This window comes from Limanda limanda, chromosome 13 (genome assembly GCF_963576545.1).
Source record: "Limanda limanda chromosome 13, fLimLim1.1, whole genome shotgun sequence".
NCBI lineage: Eukaryota > Metazoa > Chordata > Actinopteri > Pleuronectiformes > Pleuronectidae > Limanda > Limanda limanda.
The window spans coordinates 26410560-26426414 of NC_083648.1; the positions used below are offsets into that span (position 1 = coordinate 26410560).

The following is a 15855-nucleotide window of genomic DNA, read 5'->3' on the forward strand; positions in this document are numbered from 1 at the left end:
ATTTACAGACTCAGCAACATTTTTTTTCACAGACAAACTATGATTAAAGAGTCATCTACCAAGGCATGTTTTTTGGGGGGCATAGCAAAGGCTAGCAAGCCTTTCTCTGCAGGCGGATTTTTGTTAAATGGCCTTGCAAATAAGTGCTTTGCTACTTGGTAAAGGCCAAATCCTTTCATGTAATGATTTTTCCATGTAATTTATATTAGTTCACAAAAACACTCGATCCATCTGTTCCTGGCCCGGCCCCTCTGTCAAATTTTGGAACCCATTGTGGCCCGCGGGTCAAAAAGCTTGCCCACCCCTGGTATAACCACTAAAACATTCTGTAAATATCACTTAACATGGACCTCTCATCAGTAGCAGGAGTTATACACAATGCCCCTTATGATAACTCAGCAAAGGGAAACAAAGCAAACAAAATAAGATAGTTTCCCTTTTGTAAACAGCCTGCACATGCAGGGCTAGCATAGAGAAGAAAAATCACTGGACACAGTCTCATTTTGCTGCCAAATTTCAGACAGAATACTAAAGACTGAACTGAACCGAGCTCCTGCATGAGCGCCTGGATCATTCTAAAGGGAATAGATGGATGGGGAGTGTGGATGCGTTGATTAAGTCCCTGCCCACACACATCGCTACTCCCCATTGGATGGTTTAGTGAGGTCCTCCGACCGGCCCCTCCAGAGTCGGTCACGGCCCTGGCGGAGCCGAGAAGACGATCAAACTGGACTACTGTAGAGGAAGTAAAAGTTAACAAGATTTCTGAAGGTGAACCTGCTGAGGGATAGACCAACCTCTCGCGCTGCCCCCCCGACGGCAAACACACCCCCGGACCTGCACATCTCCCGAGGGGGGGGGGAGCGAGTGAGAGAGAGACAGAGAGAGAGAGGTGCGCCGTGCGTAGAGGCGTGCGGCGCCAACCTCCGCTGCTCAAGCAACGAGCCAGTTTTAAGCATGTAAGAAGTAGAAAGTACAGATATTTGTGCTCAAATGTAATGAGTAAAAGTAAAACGTAAATAATAATAAATACTCAAGTAAAGTACAGATATTTAAAAAATCTACTTAAGTACAGTAACAAAGTATTTCTACTTCGTTACTTCCCACCACTGCCCCTGAGATATTAGCAATAATAGCTTGTTGGCTTGTTCAGCTGATGTAAATAAAGGCCCTGGCCACACTTCAATACCCCCCCAGCCCCCACGTCCTTCCTTCCCCCTCACTTCCATGCATCCATATTTAATAATTGATTCACATATTCCACATAAGGGCTAATATGCAAAAAAGAGTATTACAAGTGAACACTTATGACCTCATACACATGCACAATAGAGCACATGTGAAAAGCCTTTACAGTTCTAAGTATAGCCCAGCCAGTAGAACATTGGAAAACTGCTTTGATTGTTGTCTAGCTAATTGTTAATTTAAACCTTCTGTGATGAGTTTTTCCTTCTCTATTGATAACAGGCTTCAAATCTTTTAAATTGTAATTGACTTTCCAACGCTAGATTGTAATACTTTATGCCTAAAAGTTGATTGTACAGCAAATTGTCACCGAACCTTTTCAACACACATCAAATTTTGTCTCTATCCCAATTTAAATTTTCTTTCCAAATCTTTCCAACTTGGTTGAACATTGTCTTGAGAAAAACTTGCAAGCATTAGGCACCAAGCAGATGGGATGGTTTTCAATGGGTAGATCAAGAGATCATTCCCCTCTCACCAATATTTGTCACAAAAATTACAGTATCTTATCAGCTGTAAGCTTGTTCAGGTCAGATGCTACAACAGCTGTGGCTGCTTTACAAAATCATTGCTATAAGTTACCATTACTGCTATGTGGTGATGAACAAATGTGGCAGGTATTCATATTGAATTGAGGTACATGTGAGTGTCTCTTCACTGTATTATAGTCTCAAAACTAAAATATCAAATATCCAAAGCAATTAATAATTTCCTGTCCTGAGCATTTGATAAGAGCATAACTGACCTTGTCACTTGCTTCCTTCTTTCCCCGTCACACCTCTGCCTGCAGACTATTGTGCCAGTAAGTTTGCAGCAGTAGGTTTTGCAGAGTCCGTGGGTCTGGAGCTACTGGCGACTGGGAAGGATGGCATCAAGACCACCATTGTGTGTCCATACTTCATCAACACTGGGATGTTTGATGGATGTCAAACCAAGTAGGTATTTCTATGTGACTTTTGTGTCTTATTTTTAGGGCTGTCAAAATTAACAGGTTAAGATGATTAGGATGATCAGGATGGTTAATTTGTGGAATGACTGGCTCCATGTACCCATACCCACCCCCACTCACTCGCTCAGAGCGACACACGCAGTGAGATCAGAACTCGTTATCTTTAAGCACCTGGTCAGTGACTTTGTAGAAGAAAAGTCAAGTACAGAGTTTCTCTGGTAACAGCTGCTCAGTTATCAAAGCTGAAGCTGCAGTTGGTTTGTACCGAGCTGGAGTTTCTGTTTCCTCCTCCACTCTGCTCTCACTTGAACTAATAAACACGAATCAATAGATATCAGGACCTGATCAGTACATGAATTAACTTAGTTATTTTTTTATTTGCTCCAGAGGTTATGAGGCTGCTGTTTCCCCTAGGTTTACAGCTTTGGGGGGGGGACAGACACGGACACAAAAACTTAAAGGAATCATGATGTTAATGTGTTTTTTTTAATTACTTTGAACTGTACATTGGATTTCTGACCGGCGCTGACAGGCTATTGTGTGATGATCAGACGTCATGTGTTTGTCCAGTTTGTTCCTTCTGTAGGACTGGCAGGGAGACTCTATAAATGGCCGGGTCTGGTTTCCTCTCACAACTGCCTGTTTATGCTGTCTACGTATTCGACAGAACATTCCTAAAACCAGTGGTTTATAAAGTACTTGAAAGCCATACTTGATTAAAAGTACAGATATCTTACTTGAAAGTGACTCCGGTTAAAGTAAAAGTCACCTGTCAGAAAATGACTTGAGTAAAAGTCTTAGAGTTGCTCATATTAAATGTACTTAAGTATCAAAAGTATCTGGTGTTGAAATGTACTTAAGTATCAAAAGTAAAAGTACAAGTACCAAAATTAAAAATGCTAAGTGCTTTTTATAGTAGGCCTATACAGACACAAAACAACCCAAAATTGTTCAGTTCAGGATTTATTTCAACTGAAAATTATAACAACACTATATATATAATGTATAATTTTAAAAATTTTGAACCCGAGATGCTGAGGTTAAAATAGTATTGGACAAGTGCATCTGAACTTCTAGCGACAACAAAGAATCATCACAACAGAATAAACAAGTGCCTCTTGATTCTACCCAAGAACACTAATAAACCTGCCACTAATAGACCAAATTAACCTTTTGTGTCTATTAGCTGTATTTGGTAACTGCCTGGATGTTTACCTGCCTGTATACCTGCCCGCCAGCTTGTCCACGCATCTACATTTAAGCCTGTTTATTTATCATTAGACTATCTTCACTGAATGGGCCTGCGTTTGTGTTTGCATTTGTTTCGATCAGGGTGACAATACACCTCTATGGTATCTTGCCTGTAGGGACGACAAAGTGAAGACACAACCCTGCTTGAAGTTGTAAACATTAGCCAGTTTGTACCATACATATATAAAGACGCAACAGCTTCTAAGTTGTGTTGAGTCAGCACAAAGGGCGACTAAGGATTGGAATTGGCAATATATAGATATATAATATCTTTGCAAAAATTATATTGGCTTATAGTGAGTGGAAAACTGGGCCTGATTACCCAGGGTTCCATATGGCGAGGTCCATTAAAAAACCTGAATTGTGTGCGTGAATATGCACAGTGTTTGTTTTTGGTTGTGTTGGCGAGGTGTAGTAACGAAGTATTTCTACTTTGTTACTTCACACCACTGCCTAAAACCAAAAAGAAAACTGAAATAATCCCCTATTCATTCTCTATGAACTGTAATTTATCTATCTATCTATTTATTTATGCATGCATGTATATATGTATGTATGTAATGTATGTATTTACTGACTTCCATAAGTAACCTGGATTGCCGGAATCCGGAGACATTTTTTGGATCCGGTACTTATGTTTATCGTGTCTACATGAAGCCCTGTCACGAAAACACGGAAAGGCTGGAGCGGAGTGGTTGAAATCGCTGTAAAGACGTTATGGAGCATGCGCTTAAAGTGAAAGAAAACGAGTCGAGATCCTACTAGCAATCTTCCCATAACGACTTCTCTACCACCTGAGATAACTGTTACCACAGCAATCAAACAGGACTAGTTAAAATAGAGCACTTCGCCATAACCCTTGTTTGTGTTAAGTTACCGTTTTGAAACTTCCGTCTATAATAAAAATCTTTTCACGTCAGATTTGCCGGTTTTGAACAATGGTCCGATGAAAATAGATTAAACAGTGATAGAAGGAAGTGACGCAGCGGGGTTAAAAATGGTTCAGGCTGAGGTTGCAACAAGCGGAGAAAGCAGAATCGCAGGCTGACCGGCACTGAGAAATGCGCGTCCCGTGAGAACCGCCAGGCGCCTGCGCGCTGGAGAATTGCGCGGCGCTTCGGCGTCCGGTGTAATACTTACCAAGATCAGTATTGTACAACCAGGGGGAGTATTTCCCCTCTGACAGCCAAGCTGGGTCAGAACCTGTCAACCGGTGGTGACTGAGCAGATTCTTGTCTGGGGCAGGGCGTGCAACACGTGTCAGTGTGTGTGCGAACGTGTCTGTGTGTGCGCGCATTTGGATGGAACTCCGCCGTGCGCGATACAGAGAGCAGAGGAGAAATCTAACTATCGCGCGACCATGTTGAGACAGAAAAGCAAGCTATAGACCTATTTTATAGGAAATGTAACCTTAAAATGATTTGTGTAGAGATCTGGCGCTATATTCAAAAATAAAAAATAAAATAAATATTAACTTGACCTTCCAGGGGGGGGCGAGAGGTGCCGTTGGGGGGGCGCAGCGCCCCCCTAATAGAATGGTAGGGGAAACACTGCTGCATTTAAACATCATGAAAATTACTCGTCAACATTTTGTGCCAAGTACAACACGAGACGTGGCGCTCAGAGTCAGGATTCAGTATTAAAGTGAGCGGGGCAACAAGTATATAACGTATATGATCCTACACAATCAATTCTTAACGGGGAAGCTTTGGCTGAGGGGCAGAGCAGCTGTCCTCCAACCTGTAGGTCGGCAGTTCGATCCCCAGTATTCCCCATCTGCTTGCCGAAGTGTCCTTGGGTAAGATGCTGAATTGCCCCTCATAGAACACAAGAAGTTCTGCTAATAGATGCGCTGTATGAATGTGTGTGTGAATGTAAAACTACTCTAAAGTGCTCTTTCATCAAGACTAGAAAAGCGCTATATAAATACAAAACCATTTACCATAACCAAACACATGACCCTAAATCATCCCAATAGAAAACCAACTATGAATGTTAATTTTCATCTGCATGAACTGAACTTGGAACTCGTTCTTTTTTAAGTGTGAACTGGCTCAAAACTACTTCTACAGATGGGCTCAGATTCTGATTTCACATTGACATTTAATTGTTTGCCATAGTTATTTAATAAAAAAATAGTTTTTACATGAAGTATAAATAATCATTCACAATAATCTACACATGTAAGTAGTATCAAATCCAGGAGCCTGCATCATTGTTGGATGATGGATTATTTATTATGTCACTAGTTTTGTGCAAAGAAATGACAAAGTGAATGAAAATATACAATTAAGGAAAAACACAGAGGTGTGATCAAATTCCATACTTTGTAAATTTGTGAGTAGGTAAAATATTGCAGCAAACTGGAGTAATTACAAAAGTTATTGTCCTGTTACAATTGCATTGTTACAGTTTCTCAAAGATGAAAACAAATTCTGACATTGTCATTAATTTCTTGATGACAATCCCACAATGTGATTGCTGGTACAATATAGCCAAGCCAAGCATAATGGAATACAGCATGAAAGTTGTGTTGGGTAATGTTTTTCTCATGAATGTTGTTAATATTGTTATTTTGTTGATGTGCTGTCTTTTTCATTCTAGCTTGTTATTTTAGTTGGTTCATGGAGGAGTTTGAGCTGCTGCTTTGGATTATAGAGGCCTTAAGTTTACTAACAGAAGTGCAAAAATGTTTTGATGACTTAAAATGCCATTATGGTTGGCTGTCACAGGCTATGTAAATAATGGGACACATGAAGCACCTCTTGATATCTAATCATGCTCTGTGTGCATGCACAATAACTTATTAACTTCAGAGTGGACAAAAGGCCAAACAGCAAACAGAGCTATCTTGAAATCCAATATCACTCTACCTATCCAAAGATTAATTAATCAAATTGCAATATCTAAATGTCCTAACTAACAGGAGAAAATGTGGTGAAAATAAACTAGCAGTTCACTCTCACTGTCTGACAAATAATACATCTAAAGCTTGCTGGTTCACATAACTAAGGAGATTATGTTGCAGTTTGAGAGAGGAAGAGGACTAAGTACCCTTGCAGCTCCACCGTGCCATCTTTAGTCTTCTGATATGGAATGGTGGACAAATCAGCTGCAAGGCCTCTTTGTAGTCCACCAATCACAGCCTCATTCTGGCGCAGACATGTTTGCATTCATTACACTCAAAATGCCTGCCAATGAGAGAAAAAAAAAACCACAAAAAAACACATCGTGTGAGTGAAGTTGTCCCGAAGCCACTCCTTTGTTATCTTGGCTGTGTGCTTAGGGTCGTTGTACTGTTGGAAGATGAACCTTCACCCCAGTCTGAGGTCCAGAGTGCTCTGGAGCAGGTTTTCATCAAGGATGTATCTGTACATTGCTGCATTCATCTTTCCCTCCATCCTGGCTAGTCTCCCAGTTCCTGCCACTGACAAAATGATGCTTCCACCACCATCCTTCACTGTTGTGATCGCATTGGCCAGGTGATGAGCGGTTCCTGGTTTCTTCCAGACATGACGCTTGGCATTCAGGCCAAAGAGTTCAATCTTTGTTTCATCAGACCAGAGCATTTTTGTTTCTCATGGTCTGAGAGTCCTTCAGGTGCCTTTTGGCATACTCCAGGCGGGCTGTCATGTGCCTTTTACTGGAGAGTGTCTTCTGATATGGAATGGTGTACAAATCAGCTGCAAGGCCTCTTTGTAGTCCACCATCACAGCCTCATTCTGGCGCAGACATGTTTGCATTCATTACACTCAACATGCAGGCCAATGAGAGAAAAAAAACACATTGTGTGTGTGTGTGTATATATATATATATATACAGTGCATCTGGAATGTATTCACAGCGCTTCACTTTTTCCACATTTTGTTTTGTTACAGCCTTATTCCAAAATGGATTCAATTAACTTTTTTCTCAAAATTCTACAAACAATACCCCATCATGACAAAGTGAAAAAAATTTGTTTAAAACATTTGCAAATTTATTAAAAACAAAAAACGAAAATATAACATGTACATATGTATTCACAGCCTTTGCTCAATACTTTGTTGAAGCACCTTTGGCAGCAATTACAGCCTCAATTCTTTTTGATTATGATAATACAAGCTTGGCACAGCCATTTTCAGATCTCCCCAGAGATGTTCAATCGGGTGCAAGTCTGGGCTCTGGCTGGGCCACTCAATTTCAGAGTTGTCCCGAAGCCACTCCTTTGTTATCTTGGCTGTGTGCTTAGGGTCGTTGTACTGTTGGAAGATGAACCTTCACCCCAGTCTGAGGTCCAGAGTGCTCTGGAGCAGGTTTTCATCAAGGATGTATCTGTACATTGCTGCATTCAACTTTCCCTCCGTCCTGACTAGTCTCCCAGTTCCTGCCACTGACAAAATCAGAATCAGAATCAGAATCAGAAGTATTTTATTGCCAAGTACGTTCACACATACAAGGAATTTGCTCTGGGTATTGGTGCAAACAATGAACATAGAAACACAGGGTTTCCCCCAGAAAACTTGCTAAGCCTGGTGGTAGGGCTGCTAGAAGGCACCCGCGGGGGGGGGTTGAGTCGGATTTTGAGCTGGACACCATTGTTTCTTATACTCTAAACATGTTGCACTTTGTTTAATATGCACACCTAACTTTTTTATTTTGATAAGGGGTTAAATAGATACTTTGATATCTTTTTGAGTTGCACTGCTGACTTAACTTATAAGCCCTCTTTTTTATTTATTTTTATCACGTTGGAGTTGCTAGTTTAAACCTACAGTTTTGCACTTTAATATTTGAGCCTTTGTTTACATTTTGTTTTGTGCTGCATTAACATAGCAGTCAGGCCTCTTATTTCAGAAACAATGAACCGTAACAGTTTGGTTACCAATAAAAGTTAAGCCTACTGCTTCTTTGCTTTCAGCCAGCTACTCAAACAGACAGGCAACAAAATAACAAACAAACAAAATACACAGGCAAGTGTCGGCCTACTTTGAAATAAATTAAACACAGAACTTTGTAGGGCTATTTGAGTCCTCCTCATATTTGTGGAAAATGTATTAAATAAGAAGTACCCTATTTTTAAATAAATAAAACCAAATAGCTGCAGCCTAATCGTGTAACGGACTAGGTTTATGTTTATGTTTGGTTTTGACTTATGTTCAGTAAAACACTGTGTTGAAGGAGCGTTCTGATGTCTGAGGGTCAGTGAAGGTGACGTATGTTCAGTAAAACACTGTGTTGAAGGAGCGTTCTGATGTCCGAGGGTCAGTGAAGGGGTCTGGGTGGGACATGTGACTGTTTGGACCAATAGGATGGTTGCTTGGGGATCGGGGCTCAATGAGGAAGTGAAGTGTTGTTGATGTGCGCGAGTGACAAGCGACGCTTAGCCTGGCGGGGGGGGGGGGGAGCCTGGCGTCCCGCCAGGCCTATACAGCACTGGGGGAAACCCTGGAAACATAAAAACGCAATAAATACAACATGCATTGAAGAGCAATAAAAAATGGGAAACCAGTATATATTTACTCACTGTTTACTTCTTATTTACTCACTTTTTACCAATATTTATACAAAGTAACATTTATTTTGAGATAAACATTTCTGAATAAAAATATATAAAAAATATAAAAAGTGAAGTAAAAAGTGAAATGCTAAATGCAAAACAGTTAACAGTGTCATATTGCAATATGCAATGTAATGCAGTATAATATAATATGATATGATATAATGTGTTAATTTAACACATCCTAGAGGTGTGGGGGTGGAATAAAAGTCCGAGTCAGGTGGGGGTCCCGGGCCTTGTTGATAAGGCCAACTGCAGTCGGGAAGAAGCTTCCACCACCATCCTTCACTGTTGTGATTGCATTGGCCAGGTGATGAGCGGTGCCTGGTTTCTTCCAGACATGACGCTTGGCATTCAGGCCAAAGAGTTCAATCTTTGTTTCATCAGACCAGAGCATTTTTGTTTCTCATGGTCTGAGAGTCCTTCAGGTGCCTTTTGGCATACTCCAGGCGGGCTGTCATGTGCCTTTTACTGGGGAGTGTCTTCCGTCTGGCCACTCAACCATACAGGCCTGATTTGTGGAGTGTTGCAGAGATGGTTGTCCTTCTGGAATGTTCTCTTCTCTTCACAGTGCAATGCTGGAGCTCTGTCAGAGTGACCATCAGGTTCTTGGTCACCTCCCTGATTAAGGCCCTTCTCCCCTGATTGCTCAGCCAGCTCTAGGAAGAGTCCTGGTGGTTCCAAACTTCTTCCATTTAAGGATGATCAGAATCAGAATTCTTTTATTGGCCAAGCATATTTTCACTATAGGAAATTTTCTTGGTGTGGTTGGTGCATCAGACATAAAACAACAATATATATAAGTCGAAAACAATATATATACAGGTAGAAAGAACAATACATTATTGTGTGCTAAGGTGCAGTGATTTGGGATAGTGCCAATAATATATAAATTACACTGAAGTGCATTTTTTTGGGGGAATATTTTATTTTTCCAAATATTTTCACAATGCAAGAGAACATGCAGAGCATACATAGCACTCTACATTAAACATTACAGAAAATTACATAACAAAATAAAAAAAATACACACATAGATGAAATAAAACTAATTAAATAAATAGAGTAAATAATTCCCCCCACCCAAAGAGAAAAAAAAAAAGGATGACGCATCACAGAGAAATACCGCAATGACACAGTACATAATGTAATTCAGAGCTCCAAATAGTTACAGTCCTATGGTACCGTTGGTGGTGTATCCATGTATTCTAAATAAGGCTGCCAGATTTTCAAAAATAACTTATATTTCTTTCTGAGACTATATGTAATCTTTTCAAGAGGAATACAACTGTTCATTTCCACAGACCATCTGTCTATGAGCTTTGTTAAAAGACCCGTTGAAAGTTGTGAAGTTTCCCAGTAAACATAGCTCAGGATCCAATGGAAAGGTAACTCCTGTGATCTTAGTTAAGGCATTACAAAAGTCATACCAAAAGGACCTTACCCTTGTGCAAAGCCCGGTACAGTGTAGGAAGGAGCCAACCTCTATACCACATCTGAAAACATTTCTGACAATTCAGGTTTGGATTTATGTAGCTTCTGTGGGTTGAGGTACAGTTGATAAAGAAAATTATAATGCACAAGTCTGTACCAGGCATTAACCGTTGCTGACAGACTGTTCTGGCACAAATCTGACCAGAGTTGTTCATCAATTGCTATATTCAAGTCTGATTCCCATCTCATCCTGGATCTGTGTAATCCTGGTTTTTGGCACTCATTCAGCAACATGAAGTACATTTTAGAAATACATTTGCACACATTTCCCTCATGAAGCATTTTTTCCACATTAGTTAACACAGGTAGAATCATTTCAGGACCCAGGTTAGTTCTAAAAAAAGCTCTTAACTGGAGGTAACAAAAGAAAGTTCTACTGGACAAGCCATACTTCCTCTTCAGTTCTTCAAAAGACATGAGACGTCCTTTATCAAAGAAATCTTCCAGATGCTGGATTCCCCTGTCATGCCAAGTCTCCAGAAACGTATTATTTAGAGTCATGGGTAGACAAAAAAAGAAATCACGATTATTCAAACGATTATTAATATGTGCCCTTATTTTTTTAAATGACTAACCGTAAGTACCAGTCACCGGTTCCGGTAAACATCGATTACGGCTGCGTGTCTTATTCCTCCGTGAAACCATGCAGGATATCGGTGCCTGGTTATTCAAACCCTTTATGATGGCAACATTAACACTCTCCATAAAAATATGGAGCTAGAACAGTCTCATAAGTAATACATGCACACAGAAATGAATACATGCGCAAAAAAGATCCACAAATGTGCAAAAAAGATCCACTAGCGCAAAAAAGATCCACAAATGTGCAAAAAAGATCCACAAATGTATTTGGGGATTTATATATATATGTGACTCAAAACACAAATACATTTTAAATGCACACACAAATATCTTTCATTCCATATATAAGTAAAAAAAATTCACACGTAAAACATAAGATTCATAAACATATTTCTGATGCACACACAAATAGAAAAAAAATTCACAAATATACGCATGTAAAAGTATTTGCAATCTTCATCAAATACATGTTTGGAGCTTGTTACATTCATATATAAACTGTTGGACCTGCATTTACAAAGTGCTTTTAATTTGTAAACCTCGCTGCATTTGTGTTTGGACTTTTGAGACTCCCCTGACAGGAGCCTGATCCACAAATGCATTTTTTCTAAGAGGGGATCGTCTGTAGCCAATCAGATGTCTCACTGCTCCAAGCCAATCACGTGAGAGTGCCTCCACACGACGTCATTACAACGCGCGCTGGAGTTTCTTTTCTGTTCATTCCTGACATCGAATCAAACGAAAGTGGATTAATCAGCGACATTTATCCCGGCGTCCCTACTCGTCCCAACTCAGTAAAGGCCTCTGTCAGACCCTCAATTGCCTGCCTGGAGGATTTTAGCCCGCCCGCCCATAGCCTTGTTGTTGAGGTTGTAGCTTCAACATACCCTGTGGCTCTCACCTGCTTCCTCAAGTTGAAGCTCCCCAGCCACTACCAGACCTACACAATGTTCCATCGTGATTTAATGATGGCCCTTAGTTCTATTAGTTCTGGCTTTGGGCTTGTGTAGATGCACATTTCATTAAGGTTTTTGCACTTTCACTAGTTATGTTTATAATTGTTTCATCTGTGCACTTGTTCTCCAGTTATTGAAGGAATGGTATAGGAGAGGGACAGACAGGCGGAGGGTGACATACATGTTATTTATTTGTGGTTATGAAATCTGTTCCATATACCAACAGTTTTCATCCGTATGTCCCATCAGGATGATGTCAGCAGAGCTTCCTCAGTTCAGATATCTCTTCAGTGTGTATGTGGCCAGTACTGGTTACATTTGACTTTAAGAGTATGTGAGTTAAGATTAGCAGTTTTTTATTTGTTTGCTTTTTGTCTTTTTCCAGCAGCCAACGTTTGGTTTTCTGGGTTTATTGTGTGGGTTCATTAAACCAAATTAATTTGAGTGTATTGAGTAAAGATGATCTCAAATTCAATCACTGACTGATTCAGACCCTCAAATTTCCATTACATTTCAGCACCGGGGGCATTGTCAACCTGTCAGAAAATGTACACCCACAAGATATCAGGTGATATTTGGTTGTACACCTAACTTGTGCATGACATGTCTAAAATAAAGTTTTTTTTCTTTTGAAAACTAGTTGTCCAATATTGAGGTTTTACCTTTTTATAAAACCAATACATTGAATGACATTTCTTTTATAAAATAAATCATGCTTGAAGGAAGAAGGAAAATGGAAGCATAATTCAATGGCAATTTTCACTTTATTACATCAAATAAGTTAAATGATTGGAGGCACATCACACAATTTTCACCTACTGTAGTGCATTTGTTATTTCCCATAAAAACAAAGTCCACAATAAACAAGTAGCTTAGCTTTGACAAGATACATTCACTTCCTATCATACTAGTGAAAACCAAAATTAAGATCACATAGGTTGAGCAAAGATAACTATGACCCAGAAACTAAACTAAACTCTAGCACTGACTTGTGTGTGTGTGTTTATGTTGCCTGAAGTAGGTTCTCAACATATTGGACAGTGCTGAGATATATTTCCACTCCAAAACAATCTGACTCTTGCAGTGGATCAATGTTGTCCTGCAGTTCCATCATTTGAGGGTCTGAGAGAGGACTTTCCTGAGTAGGGACATTGATGCCGGGATAAATGTCGTTGATGAATCCACTCTCCTCCCATTCGATCTCCGGAATGAACAGACCCTGACAAAGACAGACTGTCTGCATAACTATGCTAGTAAAGTTTTTCTAGAAAAAATGATTAATAATTTTTAACATGTATTATTTACCTGGGGATCAGGATCTGCAATGGGATTCAGGGCCTGTCCCACCTGCCACAACTGATTAGGTGTCAGGTTTTCCTCCATCCTGATGGGATGGTTGTCCCATGCCTCACAGAAAACATCCAGGCTGGCCTGGATCCGTGGGAGGAAAACGTAGTTGCAGCAGAATACGTGTAGGATGTTGCTGATGTCCAGCATGTGTTGTTCTTCAAGAGAGTGCAGGATTTTGTAGTATACTCCAGTTACACTCATGAACACATCACGCCAGAGCCGTTCAATTCTCTATTGGGGGAGGGGGGGGGGGGGTGATAATATTTTTCATGTAATGTTCTTTACAAGGTTCCCACACATTTCAGTATTTATATAATGTTTCCATAATATTTAGCCATCTTTCCTTGACTTTAAAAATGAAATGGTCTATATAGCAATCATAGGCCAGAAAAATAACGCTCTTATTCTAGGAATAAGTGGAGAGGAAGATGCAGAGGAGAGAAGATGACTAGGAAAAGAGCTGCCTCATCTAGGATGTAATCATGCATAATTGAAATCTATGTAGTTCAAATATTACAAACACGTACGTAAATTAAGTATCTACATCCATTTACAAAGTTTTTAGATTCATAGGTACGCTATCAAGTACTAGGTGAACACCTTGAATTTCCCTACATTTTGCAATGTAGTCACATTGTAGCCAGCAGTCACGTAATATATCCTGTATGTGTTGAACTCCACATAGGTCAGGAGGAATTCCATGTCCCCATAGAAAACTGTTAAATTATACTGATATTGCAGAAATTTCTTTCATAAATGTTTATTTTCAGTTTGTGTCACGGAACATAACATAATTTGAGTGCAGGATGTGACCTTAACCATTCTGAATCATTTATTAGTTTATGTAAGGCTATTTTGTAATAATGATTCCTCAATGTTTAGGGGCATTTTTTGTTTACATCTCCAAACTTCTACTGAGCATCAGATGGCTGACAGCTACCCTGAAACTTATACTTATAAACTATATATATATATATATATATATATATATATATATAAAAAATGCCAAATAATCGTTACAACTCGATTATAGTAGTTTGGAGATCGTTTGACCCAATAATCGTAATCACAATTATATTTCGATAAATTGAGCAGCCCTAGTCATGGGTACAAGTTCATTTTGTCTTAGAGGTGTTTTTGGTGACAGTCTCAAATTCAGCCGAAGATTTTTTTTAACATCATACCATATTTTAATAAAATGTTTCAAAATAGGATTATCTGTCCTGTTGGATATGGTTTTGGAGTTCCATTTATAGATAAAATCATTGGAAGCTCCTTCTTTCAGAGGATGAAGTCCAATTTATATCCAAGAAGGGGCAGCATCACCGTCAAAAAGTGACAAAATATATCGCATCTGGGCCGCTAAATAATATTTTTTTAAATTGGGCAATCGAAAACCTCTTAGGCTATAATCCCATGTTAGTTTTTCCATTGACACCCTTAGGATTTTACCGTTCCATAAAAACTGTCTAACGTGTTTGTTGAGTGTTTTAAAAAAGGTTTCAGGTAATGGAACGGGTAAGGACTGGAAAAGATACTGCAACCTCGGGAGAATATTAATTTTCACACAGTTTATTCGACCAATCAGAGTAATGGGTAGGTTCCTCCATCTGTTGAGGTCTTCCTCGATTTTACTCAGCAATGGGAGGTAATTAAGATTGTAAAAATTTTTAAGATCATTGTCTATAATTATTACTAGATATTTAATATTCTGGAACCACTTGATCAAAGTTCGTGAGTGGAATAATTTCACTTTTTTCCAAATTGACCTTGTATCCTGAAATAGCACCATAGTTGTTTAGCAGCGTCTGTAATTTTGTGAGAGAGTTAACCGGGTCCATTAGATTCAGAATTACATCATCTGCCAGGAGATTAATTATCCGGTTTAATTTGCTTCAGCAAGTGGTTCAATAGCCAGGACAAAGAGTCCCGGAGACAGAGGACAGCCCTGTCGACTCAATCTACTCAAGGGAAATGCTGTCAAAGTCTGTCCATTTGTGGTAATTTTGGCTCTGGGTTTATGGTAAAGTGTTTTCACCCAATTGATAAACAAATGGCCAAATCCAAACTTGTCCAAAACTTTGAATAAATACGGCCACTCTAGCCTATCAAGGGCCTTTTCAGCATATAATGCTACAGCTACACTAGGTTCAGTTTTAGATTTGGTTAGATGGATAATATTAAAGAGTCTGCACAGGTTATTGGTTGATGAGCGTTTCAAAATAAAGCCACTCTGGTCTGGGTTTATTAATTTTGGCAAATGTTGGCCAAGCCTGTTTGCCAGGGCTTTGGAAATCAATTTATAATCTGAATTCAATAATGAAATTGGTCGAAAAGAGGAACACTTTAATGGATCTCTATTTTTTTTGTGAATCACGGTGACTATGGCAGTGGAGAATGATTCAGGAAGGGTTTGAGTTTTAGATGCCAAATTAATCACATCCATTATAAGGGGTTAGTAAGTCCTTAAATTCTCTGTGGAATTCAGG

General features: G+C 39.5%; 1 protein-coding gene across 2 annotated transcripts in view; it reads left to right on the forward strand.

Annotated features, from left to right (window-relative positions):
• The window catches only part of sdr16c5a (short chain dehydrogenase/reductase family 16C, member 5a), a 57310-nt gene that overhangs the window by 9483 nt on the left and 31972 nt on the right, over window positions 1–15855 (forward strand). For both annotated transcript variants that reach the window (XM_061083804.1, XM_061083805.1), the window contains exon 5: window positions 2036–2180. In XM_061083804.1, the coding sequence (XP_060939787.1) occupies window positions 2036–2180 (145 nt within the window). The remainder of the gene's footprint in view (window positions 1–2035; window positions 2181–15855) is intronic.